The sequence below is a fragment of the Macaca nemestrina genome, chromosome 4, assembly GCF_043159975.1.
Source record: "Macaca nemestrina isolate mMacNem1 chromosome 4, mMacNem.hap1, whole genome shotgun sequence".
Taxonomy (NCBI): domain Eukaryota; kingdom Metazoa; phylum Chordata; class Mammalia; order Primates; family Cercopithecidae; genus Macaca; species Macaca nemestrina.
The window spans coordinates 24,141,323-24,167,746 of record NC_092128.1 but is presented as its reverse complement, the minus strand read 5'-3'; the positions used below and the strand labels follow the sequence as shown (position 1 = coordinate 24,167,746).

Sequence of the window (26,424 nt, the reverse complement as noted above, 5' to 3'; positions counted from 1 at the left end):
AAACAGTAAATAGCACGAGCATGCCCCAGTTAAGGTGGCCTTTCCATGAGAATACTGTTTGGGAATCCAAGAGGGACTTACTGAGTTTAAAGCCTGGGGGACATGCAAGGGCACGTGTCTAGAAAACAATGCATATGCAGGTCTGAAGGTCAGGTGAGAACCAGAGATGTTCACAGTCACCGCCTACAGGCAGGAAGCAGCAGTGTGTCAATGGATGAGGCCACCAAGGAAGACTGTAGAGGGAGAGGAGCAGTGACTTAAAGATTCCATCAGAAATTGTATATGGAAACTTTTCCTGCTAGATAATAGGAGAAGGACCCGTCCAAGAGGAAGAACACTACACAATACTTCTAATGAAGCTGTGTGAGAACATGTAGATGAGCTAATGTGTGTATTTTTTCTTCCCTTGCGTTTTTGGACCTATTTTGTTCCTTCTCTGTCCTGTCTTTTGGGGACTATGCCCCAAACCATTCCTGTGAGCCTAGCCCCACCCACCTTTGCTCCCTTCTTGCTAACTCCACCTATGGTCATTGTCTGACTCCCCTGCTGCCTGCTCAGGGAATCCTAGACAAACTTCCTTTGGGCCCATTTTCTTCATCAGCCAATCAGAGCTGATCAGAATGGACAGAAGGGGAGGCCAGGATGAGAATCCTTAATGACCAAAGAGAGACAGGGGCAGGTCGTTTTCAGGGTCAGGTGGCTGCAATGCAGTGGTCACAGAGCATCATATTGTTTAGTCAGTAAAGGCCCCAGATAGGGGTGGAGGACTGTGCCTCTTTTTCCTTGAACTTCCTCCTTTGTCCATTGTCCCCTGCTGATTGTCCCACTCCACTTGCTCCCTAGAATAAGCTTTGGCAGTATTTTAGGGTTTCCCTGCCAGACCAGAGAGTGGAGGGGCCAGGCCATGACCCCTGACAGTCATTACCAGCCTCCCCTCTCTAGGCCTCACCATCAAATGTCATTTCTCATGGAGTCATATTAACCCCTGGGCTGAATTTCCCTAATTTGCTCTGCTAGCATGATGCAAATGAAAGGGGTAAAGGTATTTATTCATCTCTCTTTTATTTTCCAAAGTGTTATTTCTTTTCCTTTAAGTTCTCGCCTTGCTTTTACTTTATTTTTCTTCTCTCTCCCTTAGTTCTCCTTCCTTAATAGAAACCCTTGATCTTCAGGGTGATTTTCTGATTATTAGCAGAAGAGGCTATCAGAGATCTGGAAGCCACCTCCCGCGTTTCTTTATTCTCCTGCCTCATCCGATCGTTTTAAATGTATATTGAGACACCAGCTATCTCCAAGAACCCACTTTCACACTTTCCTCTTTGTGTTCTTGGAGTAGCCAGGAAAAAGATGCCCATTTTCTTGAAGGTACCCAAAATGTCAGTGACACCTGGGTCAGTGATTTTATGCAAATTGCTATGTATATCAAATGAGAAATGTGGAAAGCAAGAGGAAACCCTTTGCAATCCATGAATGGTCTAGTTGGGGTTTTCCAATGAATGATGGCTGGTGGCCAACATAGGTGCCTCCCGACTGTGTTTCATTAATTTCAATCAGCTCACAGGTTTGGAGAGAAGGATCATTTTCCTATGAGCATGTAAAAGAAATGCTTTGAGTTGTAAACACTTCGAAGACTTTGCCCTCATTTTCGAATGGGAGATTTTATAACCACTGTGGGTCAATATTTTTGGAGTCAGTTGAAGCTCCAGATGGAGTGGAAAGAGAAGTTTGGGTTTTTATTTTCTTCTTCTTTTCTTGAGTTTTGCAAAATGAGCCTCCCTGGAAACCCTGACAAAGTCCTTAGTCTCCTTTGGTTTAGGTGGGCCCAAGCCTTTTATAGTAGGATCTGAAGGGATATTTCTTAAACTAAGATTCCTTCCTGTGGGTTTTCGGTAGTAGCTGTAGAACTAGGCTCATATGGGAGAGGGTCTGGCATCCACTCCCTTCCCTGGGAGTCTCCTCTCAAGGAGACTGCTCTCAGGGTCCTTGTCATGAGATATGAGAATCAAAATCCACGATGAGTCTGGGCACAGTCCAGATCTGGTTAAGGATTGAGGGGACACAAGGTCACAGACCCCATGGGACTCCCAGCATTCTGGAAACCTTCATAGTAAAGAGGGTGGAGGACATTCCAACATCACCACGTGCAGCTTTAGTAACTTTGCCCAAATAAACGTGTTTCCCCAGCCAGGGAATTGCACCTGGTCTTGAGAGGCACCTCCACAAAAACACACCTTCCTGCCTGGCGTGACCATTGACAGAGAAAGACTGTGCTGAGAAGAGGGACAGAGCAGGGAGTAAAACACACAACGGTGCCAGGAGCTCTTGTCTAGAACTCCTTTCCAGGCTTTTGTTCCCATAAGCGCGCGTGAGTACACAAGTAAAGAGAAAAGAATGATTGTGCTGTTTAGCTCTGAACCAAAAACTATCAAGCCTTTCCTAAGGTTCCAACTCTAATAGGATTTGTACAGTTGCAGGACACAGACTCAACTGCTTCTGAACTCTGCTGTAGGATGCCTAACAAGATTAAGTTGTGCACATCTCATGCCACTCCGTGCAACAATACTCTAATAGGACTTAAGCAGAACAAACAGTCTAGGGGGAAAAAAAAAAAAACCCTAAGACATTTTCCTTCCTACTATTCTCTGCATCCCAGGCTCAACCTAGTGCCAAATTAAATCTAGATTTTTTTTTTTAATAGACATTTCCTAGAGGAAAAGGCAGAGCTGCATTCCCTGAAACATATTTTAGCTCAAACTTATAACTTGGATTTTTTCTTTCCTCCTCCCTTTTGCTAATTCAAAACAAAATGTCCATCACCCACTCTAACACCAGCCTCTAAGAGCTAGAGACAAATGGAGTCTGAATATTCACGCCAATGTGGTACAAATGAGCTGTGATTTTAGGATACTGGCTGTTTTACTGACAGGAGAAAAGGGCAGCTGACTAGTTTAATATACTTGGCTGAAAACACGTTGCTAAAGAGCAGTAAAGAAGGCCAACGTTAATATTGAATCCTGTTCTTGAATGAGCAAATATGATATATCATGGAATGGGGCGTCCTGAGTTTGGGGGAAAGCATTTTATCATATCCACAGGATGCAGACGGGAATGAATGCAAACATATTGCATTCATGTTGGGCCCTAAGGAAGAAGCGCTTTTAGGAGCATTTTCTCCAAGTTCCTCAAAGAATTCCTCCCATAAGTATATGATACCATGATGTTGAATCTGATTTCACACAGAATTACAAAAGTATAAATATAAAGACATTTGTTATTATGAGAGACTCCAGGGATCTATGTAACTGTCTCCCATTACTGGCTCATGGTTTATAAATTTAAAAATGCAATTATAAGTTGGGGTTGATGAGGGAAGCCTGTGACCACCATTAGCACCTTCCTTAAACATGCATTAATTCATTCATTCTACAGATATCACTGGATTGGACCTTCTCCATCTCACGTGCCATATTAGGTCTGTGTTACATTTGCAATTCTAGTATTCCTTACCATAAAATGGACTTTTTAAAAATTAAATGCAGTGGAACATTTTGTGAATCCAATGACGCGTTCAGTGACGTAAATTGTGATTTCTGATACTGTATTTATTTTTCATTGGCCTCGTCTTGGCAAAGGGTCATAATATTGTAAATTTCTCTGCCCTCTCATCTACCTATCATACTTTATTATGCAGTTTATAGGCAAAACACAGGCATGCACTGCCTGTATCTGTAAATCTACTTTTCTGCAAATCACTTGAAGGGTAATGCATAATTGCCCCTTCCTTATTTGTTTCCTAGATTATAACTTTTGTAGAGAATGTTGTTAAAAGCAGATTATAAAGTAATTTCAAGTATGCTCCTTCCTCTGTATCCATAGGGGATTGGTTTCAGGACTCCCAGGATACCAAAATATACTGATGCTCAATTCCCTGATATACAAAGGCATAGTATTTGCATATAATCTATGCAGATTCTCGTGTATACTTTAAATCATCTCTACTTCTAACACCTAATAAAATGCAAATGCTATGTAAATCACTATTACACTATATTTCCTATTTTTTTATTGTTGTATGGTTTTTTCAATTACATTTTTTTTAATTATGTTTCTATCCCTGGTTGATTGACTCTATGGATGCAGAACCCATGGATATGGAGAGCTGCTAGTAATTGAACTTAAAAGCAAAATAAGGGTGCTGTGATATTTTTATGAAATGCTCATGAGAATCAATGATGAGAGACCAGAAGCCAATTTACCCCAAAGTCAGTAGAGCTTAAGCCATAGGGCCTCTCACGGGGAGAGGTCCTTGCCTCAACACCCCCGTGCCTAACTTTTTACATTTACTATTGTATTCTGGTTTTCCAAGAAGGCCTCTCAAATAATCTTCAGATCCCACAAAACCTGGACCTGCCCTGAAACTGACACAGATAAACTGAGATGATTTAGCATCATGTCTAAAGCTAATTAAGTGAGCAAAGCAAAGAAATCGTCAAAGTGTGAAATGTGATCATTTATTTTTTTAAGGCTTTAAGACAAATTCAGCTTATTTTCTAAAGTGAACCCCACTTAAGTGAAATAATAAATCAGTTTGCCAGAGCACAAGTGAATATAAACAGAAGATTCATTTTTACTTCATTAATAAACATCAAATATGAACGGAACCTAACATCAAGCAGGCCAAGGCCTCCTGCTGACAGGAAACAGCTCCTAGTAAGAGCATTAGAAGAAGAACATAAATCCTTCCAGGCAATCACGTGATCATTTCATCATTGAGGTCCTTGCCACAGTCTACTTTGTATCATCCATTTACAGGTCTTGTGAGATGTAACAGAGTGTTGTAATTAAAAGCATACAATCTGGGGCTGGGTTGCCTGGATGTAGATCCCAGCTCTACCACTTACTAGCTATGTGACCGTGGGCCAATGACTCACCTTCTCTGGGCCTCTGTCTTTTCATCTGTAAAATGGAGATAATAAGGATTGTCACAAGGATTTAAACTGATATTATCACAGTTCTTAGAACTGTGCTTGGCACATAGTAAGTGCTACATAACTGTTGTCTAAATAAATCAACTTATCCATCTAGACTGAAAGCTGTATGGGATTGCTTGTGGGTTCACTCTTGCAACTCCTCACAGTGCCTAACATGGCACATGGTCAGTCATCAGTGAAAGACTGTAGAAATCAGGGTCACAAACCAGCAACCCAAGGCCCATGCTGCCCTGCAAATGTGCTTCCCTTGTCCAGCATTGATGTGGTTTGGCTTTGTGCCCCCACTCAAATCTCACCTTGAATTGTGATAATCCCCATGTGTCATGGGAGGGACCAGGTGGGAAGTAATTGAATCTTGGGAGTGGGTTTTGCCCTGTGCTGTTCTCATGTGATGGTGAATAAGTCTCACAAGATCTGATGGTTTTATAAAGGGGATTTCCCCCATACACACACTCTCTTGCCTGCCGCCATGTAAGACGTCCCTTTGCTCCTCATTTACTTTCCGCCATGATTGTGAGGCCTCCCCAGCCATGTGGAACTGTGAGTCCATTAAACCTCTTTCCTTTATAAATTACCCACTCTCAGATATGTCTTTATTAGCAGTGTGAGAATAGACTAATACAAGCATTTAAAAAAAAAATTTTGAGTCTGAATGCTCATAGGGATGCAGGCATGCATATGTTCTCCATTTTCCCATAAGCTACCACTCCCCAAATAGTTACCTCTTTGGTCCTTTAAACTATTTGAGTTTGTCATGCCTGATGTAAATGAATGATCACATAACACATGAACACTGCTATAGTTAGTGGCAGTTTTATGGCTCATTGAAGTAGAGAGATGGGCCCATAAGGAATTGAAATATGAGTCACTTCCACTCCTTGATACCCTACCTGCAAACAGTGTTCCGGTTAACCTACTTATCCCTGTATCTAAACTAAAGGTCTCAGAAGGGAAATAGGAAATCAAGAATCTGAGCAAGTACTTGCTAAGAAACAGAAATGAGTACAACCTAACGTCAGAGCTGGCCAAGACTTAATCAGTCATGACAAGCTAGGTTATACTGGTGTCAGAAACAGCTAAAATCTCAGCAACTTCAAAACGAACACGTGTTTATCACTCATGCTTTGTCACTAACCCTGGATAGGCAACGGTTTCTAGTCCACATCACTGTCATCCACGCTTAGCAACCTCTACAGACTATGACTGTCTGGAAATCTTACCAACCATGGTGGAGAGAAAAGAGCTCTTTGGAGGGTCTCCTACTGGCAAGGCTACCCTAGAAGTGACATGATACTTCTGCTCAAAACTCACTGACCAGAATTAGGCACTTGGCCCCAGAAGACCACAAGAGGCAAGCACAATTCTATAATGTGCCCAGAAGAAGTAAAACAAGAACATGGGGCAAACAGCACAGGGGATCATAGCTGCGACATTATTTGGAACTTGGAGTCTCAGGCCAGGATTCTTAAGCTTTTCAAGGAGTTCAACTCGGCAAATATTTCTATTGATACATAACTGCATAGCAAAGTACTCAGCACTGTGAGAGGGTGTCAGAGGAGATGCAGGCCCTGACACCGAGCAGCTTCAGACTTGGTAAAGAGAAAGCGATGGTATAAAACCTTTGAATAACAAGGCCATGTAGTATCGATCACCAAGAACAAGGCCAATAATTGCTGTAGAAGCTGAAAGGGAGGGTGGTTCTGGGATGAAGATAGGACTTGAGCTGGACTCTAGAAAAATATATGGGATTTGCAGGAGTGGAGGGCACTTCAGGTTATGGGCGGCAGGAAGCCAGGGACAAAGGCCCAAAGGAGAAACGAGGGTGAAATCATTGCAGGACTCAGGAGTTTGACTTGGCTGTGAGTTGTGTTTGCATGGGAGGGTAGGGTGGGGAAAGGAATCATGTGATGGAAAGAGTGGAGTCATTTCACAGAGAGTTTCTGGGGTCTTCAGAGAAACAAGATGGTGGTATGTGGGAGGAAGATCATTTTTCCTGAATAACTCCATTCAAAACCAAGGAATTTGCACCTCCCAATCACCAGCCCTTCCCAGCCACATTTATTCCCAAAACAAGAGTCCCGAATACCCAACAGCTTCCCAGACCTTCTAGGCAGTCACTGAATGGAGACAGTAGTAAACCCTGGGCTGCTCCTGCCTCCAGTTTAAAGCACCTTTGATCACTTCTCCTGCTGACAAAGAATATCCAAGTTCAAGTGAAATAGCCTCTTGTTGCTGGGGTCAGTGCAGCCTTTTTGCTATGTAACATCTGTTTTTAAAATTCGGCTGAGAGCTGAGACCTTGACTTAAATCTGTTTAACTTAAAAAGCAGCAAGAGAACATCTTGTTTTCATGAATGTCCAGGGGCTGTGTGTCAACAAATAAAAGGTCTGTTTGTGGTATTCAAAGTGGAAAAGCTGGTTGTGAGATGTTCTGCCACTGGGATAAATTTATTATGGACTGTTTGTTTCTTGGAATCAAGCACCAGCATTTGAAAAACACGGTGGACCAGCTTTGTTTAAATCAGCATATTTCTGCTTGATGATGGGTTAGAACCATGTTTTTATTGTCGGAAGTTCACGGAGCTGGATGGGTCTAGAAAGATGCTCTCTTTCATGCCTCCCACCTTAGCCACGTGAAGCTAATGTCTTAACATGGATTCCCTGGGTCTGCATGAATTCTGGCAACAGCTTCTGATGGATCATTAATTTTTTGTAACTTATGTAGGACCTGAAGTGGGAAAGAAGTGGGTGAGACTAGTTCACCATCCCTCAAATCTGACTAGTTGCTTTTCTCCTCACCCACCTATTTAGGAGACAGAAGTGGAAAGGAATTATATTTATCTGCACGTAGGGGAGAGAATGTCTGGCACGTACCCGATGTCAATTTAATTTGTTGAATGAATACAAACTCCAGTCTGATAAATTTATGTTCCCTGTATGAATTCATGTCTATATATATATTAATGTCATTCCTTTTGGAAAAAGTGATTACCGCCCAGATCTTTTTTTTTTTTTTTTTTTTTGAGACAGAGTCTGGCTCTGTCGCCCGGGCTGGAGTGCAGTGGCGAGATCTCAGCTCACTGCAAGCTCCGCTTGCAGGGTTTATGCCATTCTCCTGCCTCAGCCTCCCGAGTAGCTGGGACTACAGGTGCCCGCCACCTCGCCCGGCTAGTTTTTTGTATTTTTTAGTAGAGACGGGGTTTCACCGTGTTAGCCAGGATGGTCTCGATCTCCTGACCTCGTGATCCGCCCATCTCGGCCTCCCAAAGTGCTGGGATTACAGGCTTGAGCCACCGCACCCAGCCACTGCCCAGATCTTAATCTAACACATAGGAAACCATTAGATTGTTCCTGTAGTTCTCTCTCATAGTAGCTTCTTTTTTTCTTCTTTTTTGGTTTCTTCCTGACATTATCTTAATTTGTATTTTATTTGTTGATTGCCCATCTCCACCATCAGGCTACAAGCATCTTGAGGGCAGAATAGTTGCATTCACATCTTATATCCTACACTAAGCAAGGTAGCTAGTACATGAATAATATTTCATAAACATTTATTGAATTTATTTATTTACTTATTTTTATTATACTTTAAGTTCTGGGGTACATGTGCAGAACGTGCAGGTTTGTTACATAGGTATACACGTGCCATGGTGGTTTACTGCACCCATCAACCCATCACCTACATTAGGTATTTCTCCTAATGCTATCCCTCCCCTAGCCCCCCACCCCCCAAACAGGTCCCAGTGTGTGATGTTCCCCTCCCTGTGTCCATGTGTTCTCATTGTTCAGCTTCCCCTTATAAGTGAATACATGTGGTGTTTGGTTTTCTGTTCTTGTGTTAGTTTGCTGAGAATGATGATTTCCAGCTTCATCGATGTCCCTGCAAAGGACATGAACTCATCCTTTTTTATGGCTGCATAGTATTCCATGGTGTATATGTGCCACAATTTTTTTATTCAGTCTATCATTGATGGACATTTGGGTTGGTTCCAAGTCTTTGCTATTGTGAATAGTGCTGCGATAAACATGAGTGCATGTGTCTTTATAGGAAAATGATTTATAATCCTTTGGGTATACACCCAGTAATGGGATTGCTGGGTCAAATGGTATTTCTAGATCTAAATCCTTGAGGAATTGCCACACTGTCTTCCACAATGGTTGAACTAATTTACACTCCCACCAACAGTGTAAAAGTGTTCCTATTTCTCCACACGGTCTCCAGCATCTGTTGTTTCCTGACTTTTTAATGATCGCCATTGAATGTTTTTATTAAAGTTCTCATTGGGATGATAGTTATAGAGTCTCAGCTGCTCTTGACTGTATCTGAATTTAAATATAATGCAGAAGACGACAGGACTTATAATGCAGCTGAATATGTCCGGGCCTTTTGTGTGATGACACACTCACATTCATTTGGCCATACACACTACTGAAGGTCACGGCAGGATAGGCTAAACTAACTATCTCTATTTTCTCGATTTAAGGTGGTCAGCTATATCTGTCATATAGCTGGCCAGGATTAATGTCATAGCACAGGGCTGTAGTTTAGGATTTTTTCCCCTCAAATGAGTAACTCATTCCTGGTGGGATAAATCTGTGACTTTAGCCTTATTAGCAAGAAATTCTGGCCCACGATGCTATCTGGTAAAGGCAGTGTGATATGGTTTGGATTTGTGTCCCTCCCAAATCTCATGTTGAATTGTGATCCCCATTGTTGGAGGAGGGCCTGGTGGGAGGCGACTGGATCATGGGGAAGGATTTCCCCCCTTACTGTTCTCCTGATACTGAGTGAGTTCTCACAAGATATGGCTGTTTAAAAGTGTACAGCACCTCCCCTGCTCTTTCTTCCTCCTACTCGGCCATGTCAGGCATGCCTGCTTCCTGTTTGCCTTCTACAATGATTGAAAGTGTCCTGAGGCGGGCCAGGCGTCGTGGCTCATGCCCATAATCCCAGCACTTTGGGAGGCTGAGGCAGGCGGATCATGAGGTCAGGAGATAGAGACCATCCTGGCTAACACAGTCAAACCTCATCTCTACTAAAAATACAAAAAAATTAGCCGGGCGTGATGGCACACGCCTGTACTCGGGAGGCTGAGGCAGGAGAATGGCGTGAACCCAGGAAGGGGAGCTTGCAGTGAGCTGACATCACGCCACTGCACTCCAGTCTGGGCGACAGAGCAAGACTCCATTTAAAAAAAAAAAAAAGAAAGTCTCCTGAGGCCTCCCCAGCCATGTTACTTATACAGTCTGCAGAATAATGAGCTAATTAACTCTTTTCTTTATAAATTACACAGTCTCAGATAGTTCTTTAGAGCACTGCAAGAGCAGACTAATGCACAGTGCAAGGATCTAGGGTTAGAAAGGTGTTTTGGTACTCAACAGACCTATGGCGTAATGTCCACATTCACTTGTCCAGCGGTCAATGCAGATCTTTCTGGTGATCAAGCAAAATATGAATGCTTTCACTTGAGGGGTACGAAGGTGGATTCATTTGCTCCATTTTTCTTTGGCTGCCTGTGTAGATGGAATTGAAATGGGAATGATAGGTGCATTCCAAAGGATCTCAAGAGAAATGCTCATTCGTTTACAAGAGGTGCAATCCCACAATAGTTTCTTGCTTTGTGTACTTGAAAACATTCCCAAAGAAACAATGTTGGATGCAGAAAAAATACTGGGAGAAAAGAAAAATAATACTCCAAATTCTGAACAATTCTACTTTAATATGTTGATCTGTCTGCCAGCTGGCCACAGGATTGACTACTTGTAATATATACTTTTGGTAGGCCGCATGTAGTTCTTGGAACTGTTTATATTAGGCTGCAGAAACTTAATTATTCTAAAATTGGCAGGGTGCTCTTTGGTTACTTAATACAAAATTGCTTAGTCATCTTTAAACATAGTGTGGACAGCTTTTGTTTAAGTGTGAAAAATTAGGAATTGCAAATGTACTCCAAGGAGATTTTAAGTCAGGGAGAGAAACAAGAAAGTATCATTCTTTCAAGATATTCAGCAGGTGGTTGCCACATGTTTTAATTTGACAAGCTAGGTAACTGTCGAGTTGAAGTCCTCAATTACAAGTATTTTTCCATTTTCTTTGTAGATATTGTCAGAAGTAGAAAGCTGTTGCTGCTGCTTCTTAGATGGTATTCTAACCCTATACTCTGCAAAGTATAGGTTTTTCAGCAAGAGTGTGAGGAACTCTAACGTCAGCTGCTGGAACAGCTTTCTTGTTCTAAGAAGCGAGCAAGGATGCCATTTCAATCTGGTTGTCACAAAGATCCTCCTTTTGCCTCTTTTGGTTTGAATCCTTGAACTGTTGCCTTCCACGTATAGTACAGAGCTATAGTGCTTTAGCGAGGAAACAGGCAGGCAGAGTGAGCTTCTTCTGTGTATTTTAAAGTCTAAAGTGGCGCCGGAAGCATCTAGTTTTTCCAGGAATGCCCATGGCAACCTCACACTTTTCCTGTGATCTAGGCTGGGGCTCCTAAGAGATGGTGAGAAAAGATAAAAGTCCTGTAGTCAATGGGTTGCCACACAAGGCCTGGGAAGGGTAGGATCCCAAGCAAACCTCCAGAATGGTGCCTTATGTTTCTAATTACTGAGCATGCTTAGAAAGCACAATCAGGCAACACTTTTTTTAGACTGATGGAAACATTTAAATCGGCTCTGAATGTCAGTGTTCTCTAATTATGATGGAGGAGTAGCAAGGACTTTCCAAAGGCTGCGGAAATTTGAAGTATATCAGCTGAATTCTGATTCTCTTCTTTTCTTATTCATCATGTCTTCTTTTTCTTTCAACATCCAAGAACAAACCTATTCCCTCGGTTAAATGCCTAATACTCCTCTTCCTGAAACTGAAATGTCTCTCTAAGACCAAGTTCTTTTCCGCTAGAGAAAAACAACCGCAACTACAAATCAAAATATAAAATAGAGTTCCATAGTAAACCACCGCCATTTCCAAGGTTACTAAGAGCTCAGCCAGAGACACCGCCTTTTGATAACATCTTAGCCAAGTTCGTTCGTTTAACAACTAAGTTCTACAAATAAGCACTGCCCTGGCATCTGTTCCAGCTCAACAAGTGTGAGCCTAAAGCTGAGTATAAGAAAAATAGTCGGTTAAGAACTTTGAAGAATCATGAAAGAGAGTAATCACTTCTAAGATATAACAACCTTTTACAGAAGACAAATACGTACTTGGTAATTAAAATACAAGCTAGAGACTAAGTGTTCCAATAGAAATACAATATGGGTGTTAGTACAAACTCAGGTTATTGGGTCACTTGTTCAAAGATCCTATGGTTTTGTGCTATTCTTAAGCAGGCCCCAACTGTGAGCCATTCCCTACCTGATGAAAAGTCCAGGTATCCCCAAACTAACAAATAAGTGAAACTACTATCGAAATGACTCATTACTATCTAAATCACCATCTAAATGTAAAGAAAGAGGAATCAATCTAAGTACTTTTCAACTTATTATTTATCTGTAAATGTATATGCTTAAATTATATGTCTATTACGTCCAAGGGACATAGCAGATAATGTCCTTTAGTTGGGTTTCAAAGCTTTCCACCTTGGATTATAAACTTCTAGAAGATAGTTTTTAACCTGCTTTGCAGTTTCGGACTACAGTAGACACACCTGATGATCATAATGAACAGACGTCAAATAATTCACTAGAGACTAATTAGTCCCTGATCAATAACAGCTTGTCCTTCACATACAAAAATACTGCTATTAACAAAGCACCTCTAGAACACACCTTTGAATTGTTTTCAGCAATATAAATGGATTTGCATCCTGCCATCTAAGCTCTCCTACTTTATATTAGCAAGATAGCTGGCCAAGGCTCTGTATGTGGTTTTTGATCACTAAACTGGAAGTGTTAGCTGAGCAAACCAGTCACAAAAAGCAGGCACATGAGTTGCTGATTTTTTTTTTTTTTAAGATGAGTAGTTCAGCAAGTCCAGAAGGTCATGCACAAATTAAACTACTTTTATGTAAAATATGGTGATCTCTGCAGAATGTTTACAATTGGGAAAGACCCATGGTTTCTGAACTTTCATTCCATGTGAACCACTCTTGGGCCTTGTTACTTAACTTGAAGTGTGATCTTTCTTCAGCCAGTGTCTCAGCTTCTTTTGCATTTGCCAAGCATTTTACTTTCTCAGTTGCAAGTGCCCAGTCACAGCAAGACTGCCCCCATCCAAAGAGCCTCCACAGGAAAATGGAGAGAGTATCGATGAGGGAATTAGGAGAGCACAGCCATGCTTTGAGATGTTGCCCTACATAACACCACACCTTATCATATCTTTTCTATGAGATTGTAAGGTCTTTGAAGACAGAGACCATGTCTAACTTACCTTCATGTCTGTGAAGTGCATAGCATTACTTCACTCAGTACAATCACTTCATATTAGGAGTTGGAAGATCTATTTTTTGTTTTTCCTGAGACAGTCTTATTCTGTCGCCAGGCTGGAGTGCAGTGGTGTGACCTCGGCTCACTGCAACTTCCACCTCCTGGGTTCAAGTGATTCTCCTGCCTCAGCCTCTTGAGTAGCTGGGACTACTACTCAAGGCGCGTACCACCACACCCAGCTAATTTTTGTAATTTGAGTAGAGACAGGGTTTCACCATGTTGGCCAGGATGGTCTCGATCCCCTGACCTTGTGATCCACCTGCCTCGGCCTCCCAAAGTGCTGGGATCACAGGTGTGAGCCACCATGCCCAGCCAGAAGTTGGAAGATCTTATAGCAGGGCTGTCCAATAGAACTTTCTGCAGTGGTGAAAATGTTCTCTGCACCATCTTATATGGGGGCCACTAACCACGTAATGGCCACTGAGCTCTTGAAATGGGACTGGTGAAACTGAATTTTAAATTTTATTTATTTTCAATTAAATTTAAATGACCTCATGGCTGGTGGCTACCATATTGGACAGCATAGCCTTAGAATCTTAAAAAACATATTTTCACCATAACCCTAAACAGATGGCCACTTCACTTCTCCCTGGCTTTTTTCAGAGACAGGGATCTGCCCTTTCCATGCACCCCCATTTTTGGGTAGTTCTGCTGGAGCTGGCCCTCCCTGCATCTGAATTATGTGTGATAATATTGTGAATGCCTCTGTTAGTCAGGCATACATTTAGAAAGCATCTTTACATATTTGTAGCAAGTCTATGCATTTTTTCTCACACGGACACAAGTTAGTGGAGAATTTCCACTTTGCCTTAGGGTTTACACTTATGTCATTTGCTCTTCTCTAGGGGCCAAAAGAGCAGCCTGCCTATTGTGATTTAGCATTAAACTCTGTCTTTCAGCCTAATTCTCCTTGAGTTCATCAAGGAAAAGTATTTAAATGCTTGAAAAGAAAACAGAAGTCATGTCGCACATTTTCACTTCTCTTCACTCTTCTAAGCAACTTTCAAGTTGGTTTAGAAATTAGTCTAAATGCCAATCCTGGTTTTCCACTGATTTGTAGTGGTTAAGGAGCTAATGTCAAAGCTTTATATGTCTCAGTCTCCTTTCTTTAAATGGGGTTGAATTGATTCTTCTTCCCTGAGAGGATCAAATAATGGTAACCATAAAGTTTTGAAAAATATAAAGTGCTCCAAATTAAGGTGGTTTTATTTGTGATAACACTGGAAGATGCAACCTAAAGTCCCTAAACATGGTGTCTTCCTAAGTGTTGATGTTAGTATATACAAAAACCATCATTTCACAGATCTAAACTACCCAAACTGTCTGCTACTCAGAAGGTGAAAGAGAGGGCATGAAGACATTGGCTTTAATAATGCCAGCTCTTCTGTTTGCTAGTGGAGAAGTACAAATAGAGAAATGGTAATACTAAAAGATTGTGCAGGGAAGGCAAGGGAAAAACAGGTCATAACCTGTTAACCTGCCCTCAGTAGGGCTTTGTGTTTTGGATTCCACTGATTAGAGAAAAGAAACACCTTGAAAGGACAAAGTGCCTCAGGTTGATCGTATTCATTCTTATTTCTATGCTGCTGTTCTTGACAGACCTGCCTTGGTATATGCATGTGTTTTTTTAAAGTAGCACAGAGTTTTGGAACAAGATGGTGAAGGTTGAGCGAAAGTTAAGTGTAAACTGTACATTATAATCCATTTGTTTATTTGGTTTTCGAATCCCAAATGAACCATTCAGTTCAGAAAAGAGCAAAGTGGGTTGATAAATTGATTTTTTCGAAAAGGACAAAAGTTCATTTTGTACAGTCGGAAAGAAAGTGCTGCCAGATTTACTGTGTAACTACTGCAAATGTGGGTTTATATAATTTTTGAGATTCATACATAGTCAATTACCAAGGTCTTTGATTCACTTTGTAAACACTGATCAGTCAATAAAGTACAGAGAGATGAATTGGCTTGAATTACATTTTCCATACTCAGAATGGTAAAAATCTAGAATAAAAATCCAGTGGCTCAAATTGGCTACAATTTCTGAGTGCCTACTCTGTCCCAATTGTGGAAAAATTTTTTAAAAGACTATATCTTTTCATAAGTGGCCTTAAGAACAAAAGCATATGGAAAGTAAAATATTAATACAAATATTTAAAGACAAGTGAAAGAGAACAATTGATGAGCTGCAGCCGACAGTGTGTTATTGATTATCAAAATGAATTATAGACATTCAAGGAGGGAACTGTCACACTTAAGCTAGGGTTCTCAGGAAAGGGTATCATGAGGGAAGTAAAATTTGAGCCCGAAATTCATGATGGAATAAAAATATGGATAGTGAAGATGTGGATTAAAAAGAATGAGTAAAAATGTAGAGGTAGAAAGTTGTAAGACATATTTGAGAGGTAATAAAATATTTTTTATCTAGGATGCTGTGGTATGATCAGCTTGAAAGGAAGGTTAATGGTTTCTAGATCAAACAATTAAATGAGAACAGACTTAGATACTCAAGACATTTACATCTGGGAAGGAGGAAGAAGCATGGATATGTCATGCGTGATACCTCCAGCTTTACTGGCTCAAGCAGGTATACATTCATAGTATTATTATGTGGAGTAAGATGAAACTTTGAATATTATCTCTCCAACCAGCTCACTTTATAGAGAAACAAAGCTCATAGAGGTTCAGTTTCAGTCTCCTAGGTCTCATTCCAGGTCACTATTTGCCAAGGGAGGAAAACAGTTAAAGGGTCAAGGTGAGTGACGATCATTGCAGATCAGAGGTAGGAAATCTGCTGGAGTATGTTATACCCAGAAATCACCCAATAGCTGTAGGATGAAGAGAAACATCACTGAGTTGCAGCGATGGCACAACTGAAATGAATGCAAATCTTTAGGATAGACACAACATGCACCCTTTCTCCCACAAAGCACTGAATCTCAAGAACACAAAACAGAAAGCAGGTGATGGGTATGGTCCAAGGTTGAAGATGAGTGTGATAAGCCTGGTGGAAGTTTAAAGAAGCAAAAAAGTCTGAACTATCAATTCTAGGAAGGCAAAGACCTTTTCTGTCTTGTTCACTGTTATATCCCAGTGTCTAGAACAGTACCCGGCACATAGTAGCTGTTTGGTAAATATTTATTGAATATTGATTGTATAAATGTTTTTGTGAGACCTCATCGAGGTAGCTGAATCATGAAATTTACAGTGGGTGCAAAATGATGACTAGTCAGAGAGGACCTGTCTAATAATGGTTTTGAGTGTTCCAAGACTAGAATTCCTTGCAAGAGCAGAGAAATGATGATGTTGTGAATGAGAATATAGTGGGTTAGAGGAGAAATGTGTGTAATGAAGAAGGTGCAATATAAGAGACGAAACTAAGATACTGAAGAAGAGTATGCAATGATGCTGTCGAGGATACAGCCATCCTGAGTTATGAATTTTACAAAGCCCTAACAATAAATTAACGGAGATGAAATAAGCATTTGGAAGGCTGATTCAATTGAGATCTTTTGTGACTTGATAATTCTATGATTTAAACCAAACAGGTTGTAAACTGAAGGCACAGGTAATTTTTAGGATTATTTCTTACCTAAGGTTATATGATCCAATGAATCAATGTGGCAATCAGTGATAATAGTCCTCTCAGAACTTCTTTGGGGCACTCTTGTTTGTTCCCTGAAATGGAAAACAAATCCTAGAGCGAAATAGTGGATTAGTCCTATTATAGTGGTTAAGAGCATATACTTTGAAATTCCATAAGATGGGAATTATACTAGCTACCTCACAGATTTCTTACCCAGATAAAGTAAAATTACATATATTTTAATGGCCCAGCAGAGCTATCAGCCATGAAAAGACTTGAAGGAAACTTAAATGTGTATTGTTAAGTAGAATATGCCAATCAGAAAAGGCTACAGACATACTGTATGATTCCAACTATATGATATTCTGGAAAAGCCAAAGCTGTAGAGACATAAAAACATCAGTGGTTGCCAGGATTTGGGAGTAAGGAGAAAGGATGAACAAGTGGAGCAGGTGGGATTTTTAGGGCAGTGAAACTATTCTGTATGAGGCTACTATGGTGAATACATGACATTCGGTATTTGGTGAAACCTTTGAAACTATACAACAAAGAGTGAACTTTAATGTAAACTATGAACTTTAGTTAATAATAATGCATGAATATTGCATTTTGTCAATTGGAACAAATGTACCACACTACTGCAAGATGTTCCTAATAGTTTCCTAGGGCTGCCATAACAAAGTACCACACACTAGTTGGTTTAGAATAACAGTAATTTCTTGTCCCACTGTTATGGAGAGCTGAAGTTTGAAATGGAGGTGTCAGCATGGCCAGGCTCCCTCTGAATGCGCTGGGGAAGGGTTTGCCCCATTTCTCTTTCCCAGCTTTCTGGTGAAAACCTTAGGTCTTCCTTGTCTCCACTTTCTCATGGCATCTCACCATGCCTTCATATTATCTCCCCTCTTGTGTGTTTGTCTCTGTGCCAAATTTCCCCTTCTAAGGACACCATTATATTGGATAAGGGACCACCCTAATCACCTCATTTTGACTACATCTGCAAAGACTCTATCTCCAAATGCAGGAGAAAATGTGGGCAGGAGTTGGGGAGGGGGGAATATGTGGGAACTCTGTACTCTCTACTCGCTTTTTTGCTGCTCTAAGCAATAAAGTCTATTCATTAAAATGTTAAAGGCTTAAAAAATGGCCTGCCACACAGTACATATTCAATAAATGTTAGCTCCTTTTGGATGTAACTTATTCAGTGTCCCGGATACAACAGATTTTATTATTCTTGCATTCCAAACCAATATTGGCACTGCCCAAAAAGTAGATAAGACTTAGCTTCTTCCATATGACTTTGTCCCTAAGTGTTGAGTGCTGGGTTAGAAAGCCACCTGCTCACAAACATCTCCTGCCTTGACTGAATTTACACATGTGCGCGTGCACAGGTGAGTACACCCACACACACCTAAAATGGCTTATCTGCCACCAACCCTGACCCAAACAAAAGCAGAAACTTACTAGTTCTCCTTGTAAAGGCGTCACGGGAAATATCTATACTGAGGGCCACATGCCCATAGAGGGAAAAAGAAAACAGCAAAAACTTTGTGAATATAAAACATAATAAATTTCTTGGTTGAAAGATGCACATTAGCTATTGAACTAAATTTTTAAAGGAAAAGAGCCATAAATTAGTTTTAATAAATATAAACATACTTTAATTTCCAACATAGGGTGGGATATAGAGAAGAAAAAAAAGTGACAAAGAAAGAGAAAAAATTTTTAATGTCAGAAGAAACACCAATCAATATTCCGCCTTTAAAAAGAGGCAGAGAAAAAAAAGCAAGGAGGAAAGAAAGGGAAGAGAGGAAAGTCCCGGAAGCCCTGGCGTGGTGGTAAGATGCAGGACACACCTCTTGTCACATCATGCCAATCCCCTGGGCTGCAGGCTTGTGGCTTTGTTCAAAAAGAAGGGCAGGCCAGGCGTGGTGGCTCATGCCTATAATCCCAGCACTTTGGGAGGCCGAGGTGGGATGATCACCTGAGGTCAGGAGTTCGAGACCAGCCTGGCCAACGTGGTGAAACCCTGTCTCTACTAAAAATAACAAAATTAGCCGGGTGTGGTGGTGTACACCTGTAATCCCAGGGACTCGGGAGGCTTGAGGCAGGAGAATTTCTCGAACGTGGGAGGCAGAGGTTGCAGTGCACTGAGATCGCATCATTGCACTCCAGCTTGGGTGACAAGAGTGAAACTCCATTTCAAAAAAAGAAAAAAAAAGGAACGGCAGTGTGTTCGATGATTGAAATCTTTTTTCTTTCCTTTTTTTTTGAGATGGAGTCTTGCTCTGTTGCTCAGGCTGCAGTGAAGTGGCCCAATCTCAGCTCACTGCAAACTCCACCTCACGGGTTCAAGTGATTCTCCTGCCTCAGTCTCCCAAGTAGCTAGGATTACAGTAATCTGCCACCACGCCCAGCTAATTTGTTGTGTTTTTAGTAAAGATGGGGTTTTACCATGTTGGCCAGGCTGGTCTCGAACTCCTGACCTCAAGTGATCCACCTACCTCGGCCTCCCAAAGCGTTGGGATTACCAGCGTGAACCACTGCATCTGGCCTGAAACCTTTAACACTGACTTATTTCTTAATCATGGCAGTGTAGGCAGGCCCTGTTTTAAAAGAAAAATCCAATCTATGAGAACCCATATTGAAAACACAGACATGTACATAGGTGATGACTTATCTGCCTCTGTTAAGGTTTTTGTTTTTCCCCTCTTTACGAAAGAAGCCACCTCAGTAAATCTTTCTATAGCATGACCACAATCCCCCCTCGAGCACAAAAATTTAGATTTTCATAAAACTCTCCAAGAACCCATCTGTCACAAACATCAATACTTAGCTCTTTCACACTATTTGTGACACCCAGAGCCTCACGACTGATGGAATCTCCCTGTCTTGACTTTTCATCCCTTCATTGGTTGAGAATTTGTTTCCTAACCAATGTTGCTGAAAAGAATTCAGCACTGAGTAGGGGTAGGGCAGGAAATGAGGGATTACTGCCTGGGGACATAGAAGAGAAAGAAAAAAATCACTTACCATTCTACCTAGACATGGCTCCTCTTACAAAGGGAAGATGCTGGAGAAGGGCCGAAAAGCTCTGTGATGTAAGGGTGCAGGGATGAAGGAGGATCTCCAGCCCCATCCTGGGTTGATACTGAGAACAATTTTCATACACACATACACCTTCTCTCCCCCACACACAAGAAACACACACCACACACACACACACCACCAACAGTCATACCACATGGTACACAGATGTGGTTTTGTGCTTTCCTCTAAGCTACACCCACTCATGTGCACAAAGCCTCACCTAGAAAAGCACTGGTGTGTAGGAAATGGCACACACACTCTCTCTCCCTCTGGGTGCCTCCACATATACACTCAGCAGCACTCAAACGACAGGTAGTTTTTCTATGGCTGGGAAAGAAAAAGTGCCCAAGTAAGCAAGAGAAGGTGAGAAGTGGGAGAAGAGAATGGGTAGTAGAAAAAGAATTTGTGTGGGTTGAGAGCCAGTGAGGATGGCCTGCGGAAGTGACCTCACGATGTTAGTTTCACTTCCCTCTAAGTAATCCAAGACACTGCTGGGCTCTGCAGACCATGTACCTCTCCAGCCTGCTTGGAGATATTCATTTCACTGCTCATTAGCACCTCCACCAGAGGTATAGGCTGAGAACCACTGTTGCTGACAAACAGCCAGAATGACAGCTTAAATTTGATGAGGTAGGAGCAAAAACCAGACAGAGGCTTAGAGGATGCTCTTCAAGCTACTTGGATAAATTTTAAAAGGTAAAATTGTTTGCTTATAGATGGACCTCTTTTTCCCATGTCTGTTTGCTATTGCTAAAGTTATTCAAGGGGCACTTTATATGCAACAAAAGACCACACTGAAGGAAGAGAAGAGTCTGCTCTCCCACTACACCTGGCATTCGAGTCCATGAGTTTAGATCCTACTGCCCACAGGGCTGTCCTCACACACTCCTGCCCTGTGGTCAGAACAGGAGCCTACCCCAGGGAGAAGGGCCCTCGGATGGCCTCTTAGGGAACTCTCAAATCACTTTTTCTTTTTCCATTCTGATAATTGTAGACCAGATTGGAAAGTGTAGAAAAATTTCTTTATGGTTGATGAAATAATAAGAAAGAAAATGAGTTGTTTCTTTCACAGCTAGCAAAGCCTCAGGAAGTACTCTTGGTAAGAGTAAGATAGATAAACACCAAAAATTTAAAACTCCAAATAAACACCAATATTTGAATTTCTAAAGATTTATAAGCAACATTAATAACACCTTAGACGATAAAAAGGGGAAAAATTCAAACATTGTATAGTTTTGCTTTTGTTGGCTGAGCTTTTATTTTTGTTTTTGTGGGATTTTTTAAGAGGGGAAAAAACATTTGAAAATAAAAGAATTGGACAATTTATTTAAGAAGGTTTCTGAACTTGGCTTCAGAATCTAAGTTTTGTTTTTTGCTCCTTCAAACAAAGATGCCTTCAGGTGTGATGGCTTTAGGTTTTGCACAGCTCCTTATTTTCTCACACAGGGCAAATGGCTTGTCTCATGTGCACAGAAAGGGCTGGAAAATATTTTTGTGATTCGAGTGCAGCAGAGAGTCTAGGATTCCAGAGGAAGTGGAGGCCTCCCGTTCCGCACAGGAAACAATCTTCAAGCAGGCCTTAAATGCCAGATTCCAGGCCGAGTTTAACTAACCACTGACAGCTCTGTAAACAAAGCAAGGACAAAAAGAGCCCGCTTCCCCCTTTCTGGTAGTCATTTTGGGTTTGGGGGCTGCAGGGGAATTCTGGAATACTTGACTCCATGGCACAAAAACGCAGGGGAAACGGGCTCCTCATTTAAAGAGTTGGAAGGGGAAGGTCTTTCCGGAATTAAAACCATCACAGAGGAGGTAGGAAAGGGTAAAATGGTTGGGTTACATCCGTAGAAAGAGCAGAGATTTTAGAACTTGGAAAACAGCTTGATCACCACTTAACTGCTTTTAAAAATGTTGCTTCATGATGTTTATTCATGATGTTACTGCTGCAGTCTTTATTAAAATCCTGATGCTTCTTTGAGAATATGCACATTATACGCCGAGATACTGTATTATTTTATTTCTCGCTTTCACTTTTCTCCTAGTTCCTACATATTCCTCTTCTTGCCACTTTTCTTTTCTGTTTATCATTCCTGTTTTCCTCCTTCTTTGTTCACTTTTTCATAACTTTGGTCTGGGGTTCAGCAAGTTACAAAGAACAAAATCATTCAGTAGAATTTCAAGTGATTCTACCAATATTTCAAGTCTTCAAAACCTCTCTGTCTCCTGAGGTCTTTTTAAAAGAATATATAATCTTGGGATCTTACTCACTTGTCTCTAAGAGATTCATGAATGAGACTGAATTTAACTTGGCTCAGGAGTCAGAAATTGATCACTGGCTACCTTATCAGCTTTCTAAGAGTAAAGAAAAATCAGGAGACTGGCAAATGGGAGAGGGTCCACAGTGATTGAAAGAGAGGTAACACACTGAGTTATCTATGATATTGACTCTACCTCCTCTCCTTCAGGTCCAGACGTCATCTGGTCTCCCTGAACCTGAAATCACACCATGGATGATTTTGAACGTCGCAGAGAACTTAGAAGGCAAAAGAGGGAGGAGATGCGACTCGAAGCAGAAAGGTAAGGATCTAGGGTGAAAAATACTTGTATTCCCTTATTAACAACGTTGGTTTCAGGCCTCAAAGACCATCCTTCTGAGAGGCCATATTGCACACCAAACTGTTCGCAGAAGTAGTTATGGAAAATTTTTCTGCTAAGACTCTAAATTTAGCATTTAAAAAAGGAAAACAAACAAGGATCAAGAAAAAGAGAAATTTGAGAGGAATCAATTGATAATTGCATATTGATAATTGCATTTAATCAATACCTTTCACATTGGAATGTCTTAAATGACAAAAGTAATGTGTGAGTGAAGATTTAAAAAGCTTATATAATAAGAAATGACAGGAAAATGCCAAGTATTGAATATTGGAACCATTTAGGAAATGAGAGTCTTCAATCTAAAAAAAAAAAAAAAAAACGCAAAAAGCCCTGGATGAATCTTGTGAAAAATTTTCATTCTTATTAGAAAAGTATTGAACTCTACGGATCTGCATAGTACAGGTTAATAGTGGGCTATGTTACCGAGGAGATTCTGGGTGTAATTGGAAGCTGTTCATGTCATGTGAGGCCTCTATAGTGGTGACTACGAGGTCAAACTGGGGAGATAAAGCTTTGGCATATAAAACCTGGGGCATAAATGCATATTTTAACATTTTAGGCCTCAGAACAAAGGACAGTGTGGTATTTGATGTGACTTAAATCAGATGTTCTTTTGAGAAAGCAGGTGAGGCATTCACAGAGAGAAAAATGTTAAACAATGACCTTAAAATCAAATTGATTTTGTTCCCAGTAACTCCAATGCACAGATGAAAGATGACTCTTTAACGATCCCAAAGTAGAAAAGTGGAAACTTACACCTATAATGAAAAGTATTGTTCTTATGTTCTACTTATTTGCATGGAGAATGCAAAAGCAGAAGATAAAGTAACTGCCTATGATAAACTTGGCCAGAGTCAGCTGCCATTCATGAAATGACTAAACATGTCCACAAGGCACTATGGATGATACCTGCATTCCGTTGGTTCAAATCCTAGCTCTGCCATTTACAAGCTGTGTGGCCCTGAGCAAATGATTTTTCTCTTTAAGCCACAGTTGCCATATATATAAAATAGGCATAATATCTACATAGCCTGTGTGATTGTTGGGAAGATTACTGAGCTTCATGAATAGCCTAGTCAGGTACCTAACACATAGTAGTTTTTTGTAAATGATAGTTTTTCATAAATGATAGCTATTATTATTATTAACCATTACCACTAGCCAAACAAGTAAGAAACAACATAGCAGCATAGCCAGAGCTAAACCATCATGCCAAGAAAAGGAAAGGTAGTCATCATCCTGCAATGGAACTAGTCAGAGAAAGTTTCTTGGTGGAGGTGAGCCATGGAGGAGGTAATGATGGTGATGAAAAGGGAAAGGGAACCTGTCTAGGTGAAGGAATGACACCGGCAAAAGTGCAGAAGTAGAAATAAGAATCCTGGTGCAAGAAACCTGTTGAGTGTTTGAGGGAAAATGGACTGGACTTGTATATCTTGGCTGTTCCTATTTGCTATACAAGGAATAGACAGAGACTTAACAAGGGAGTTATGTGTGATGACACTATGCTAGAGAAACTTATCTACAGTGGACTAGAATATGGGGATACCAGCACTGGAAGAGATAGTATGGAATATAGGATAATGAGGGCCTGAATCAGGTCAGTGGGTGTGGAAATGAAGAAAGATCAAATGAGAGTCTTTACAGAGGGAGAATTAGCAAACCTTTTAAGAGAGCGAAGAACTTACAGACGATTCCAAAGAATATACATCTGAGAAGCTGGAAGGAAAGCCTCTGCTTTGTCCCAAATGGAGGATTTCCTCCTTGAATGGTCAGAGGAGCAGTGTTTAATTTCAGGTAGAAACCACATCCAAAAAGAGATTTCCTGCAGGCATGTGGAGATAGGAAATTTCACTCTTTGTTCAAAAAGGGAGAGAAATCATTATTAGAGAAATAAATTTGGGCAGACACAGTATGGTGGTGCCAGTACAAAAGCTAAAGGGATATTCCCAAAAAAGCAAGTGTAGAAAAAGTGAGCGATCATCAAGGTATAATGGAAACCATCAAAGTTGACAATGTACCAGGGAGATGGGGGAGAACCAGGGAGAGTACGAGGCTCAGTGCTGAGTGGACATGGTGGACATGGAAGTCTTGTGGGAGGTGGCTGGGCTCAGTGAACCACACCTCTTATTCCTTCCAATGCTGTGTTATTTCACCTCAAGTTCTCATGATAGTCTACAAAATATCTTCATCTAACAACTATTTATTAAGCACTAACCAGGTTTAAGTGTGCTAAGGATGGGAAAAATAATGGTGGTAAAGAAGTAGACATGGTTCCTGCCTTTATGTACCTCACAGCATGCTAGTAAACCAAAGGGTAACAGAATCAGAAAGCAGACAGGTCAGGGTTTAGGGGCAGGCCTGATAGAGTTGTGGCTAGAGAGGCTCAGGACTGGGGATGTAGACATTGGGCATCAGGCTAGATTGCCATTGTCAGCTTCTTTCCTTTCCATGTGAACAGGGGGTCAGGGAATCATTGACAGAGGTGTGACAGAACTAAATTGCTGTGGTTAGAGCCATAATGTCATTAGAGTGAATAAACCCAATTTCTTCAGATTCAGGACTTTGCTTAAGAATTGACCACGCAGCTACATGGTTTCTTCCTTCGACTTTTTTGTTTTGTGTGGAAGAATTTGTCTTCTTTTAATTTGTCTTCTTTTTTAATTTGTCTTCTTCATTCTTTTACATTCAGATGTAAAAGGAATGTACACAGTAAATCTTATGTACCCTGAATAATCTAAAATAAACTTACACAAATTAATCCTAATCTTGTTTAACTTACATTTCTGTCTGTATTACTTCTTTTGGGATATTATATTGTTTTCTTTTCTGTTTTTATTTCTTCTTCTCTTCCTTTTCTTTCTTGCTTCCATTCATTGCCTTCCTTCCTTCTTTCCTTCTTTCTTCCTTCCTTCTTTCCTTCTTCCTTCCTTCTTTCCTTCTTCCATCCTTCCTCCTTCCTTCCTTCTTCTTCCTTCCTTCCTTCTTTCCTTCCTTCCCTTCCTTCCTTCCTTTTCTCTCTCTCTCTCGCTCTTTCTTTCTTCTTAAGGAAGAGTAGTACTTATGTATTTCCTTATACTCGTACTAAGTTTACCTTTCCATGTTTCAAGGTGAACCTTCTAGTTCTGCTATTCTGAGATTTGGTAAGTCCATGTCCACCCTTCAGAATTTTGTAAAATCTGATCATTTATGGGAATAGTGAAAGTCAGGCTTTATGGTTCAGTCAGCTCTGGTGGGAAAGTGCAGGGTGTGTGCAGGAAATAGGTGGCCAGAAGCAGAAATCAAGGCCATCTAAAATCATGGTTTTGATCTGAAGACAAAGGGCACGTGAGACCCTGAGCAAGTCCCTCTTCCTTTAGCTCCAGACCTTGGCTTCCTCCTCTAAAATAAGACTAGCCATTTTCTCTGGGGTATTGGTGGTCATTTTAATTTTTTTTTTTTTTTTTTTGCTTTTGGTATTGTAGATATTTCTTTACAACGATCATATGTTACTTTATTTAAAGCCAAATAAAAATTAAGGCAATGTTCTATTTTGAAAAAAAATAATTCTATGGCCCTATGCAGTGTACCTGAGCCCAGATGGGAGAAGACTTAACTTCTCTTTGATTTTAGGGAACTAAAACAAAGATTGCATCCCTGATCTGGAGGGCAGTTACCAACTACCGGTAATAGAGTGGCTCCAAGGCTCAGAGCTGCAGAT

The 26,424-nt window shown here is 40.8% G+C and overlaps 1 protein-coding gene and 1 long non-coding RNA gene across 13 annotated transcripts in view; one reads left to right on the top strand and one right to left on the bottom strand.

Moving 5' to 3' along the window:
- The window catches only part of LOC112424846 (uncharacterized), a 45,588-nt gene extending 24,602 nt beyond the window's left edge, over positions 1–20,986 (bottom strand). Inside the window, exons 1-4 of one of the 4 annotated variants that reach the window (XR_003015790.2) lie at positions 20,016–20,986; positions 18,447–18,484; positions 16,992–17,077; positions 4,932–4,956 (exon numbers count right to left, since the gene is read on the bottom strand). This is a non-coding gene — a long non-coding RNA (uncharacterized lncRNA). The remainder of the gene's footprint in view (positions 1–4,931; positions 4,957–16,991; positions 17,078–18,446; positions 18,485–20,015) is intronic. The other 3 variants (XR_011621953.1, XR_003015788.2, XR_003015789.2) reach the window with 3 other exon arrangements.
- LOC105471446 (caldesmon 1) overlaps positions 1–26,424 on the top strand; it is a 236,598-nt gene that overhangs the window by 107,600 nt on the left and 102,574 nt on the right. For all 9 annotated transcript variants that reach the window (XR_011621946.1, XR_011621948.1, XR_011621949.1 and 6 more), the window contains exon 3: positions 22,535–22,646. Coding sequence is in view for 3 of the 9 variants with exons in the window: in XM_071094470.1 (XP_070950571.1) it covers positions 22,576–22,646 (71 nt within the window). In the remaining 6 variants the exon portion in view is untranslated. The remainder of the gene's footprint in view (positions 1–22,534; positions 22,647–26,424) is intronic.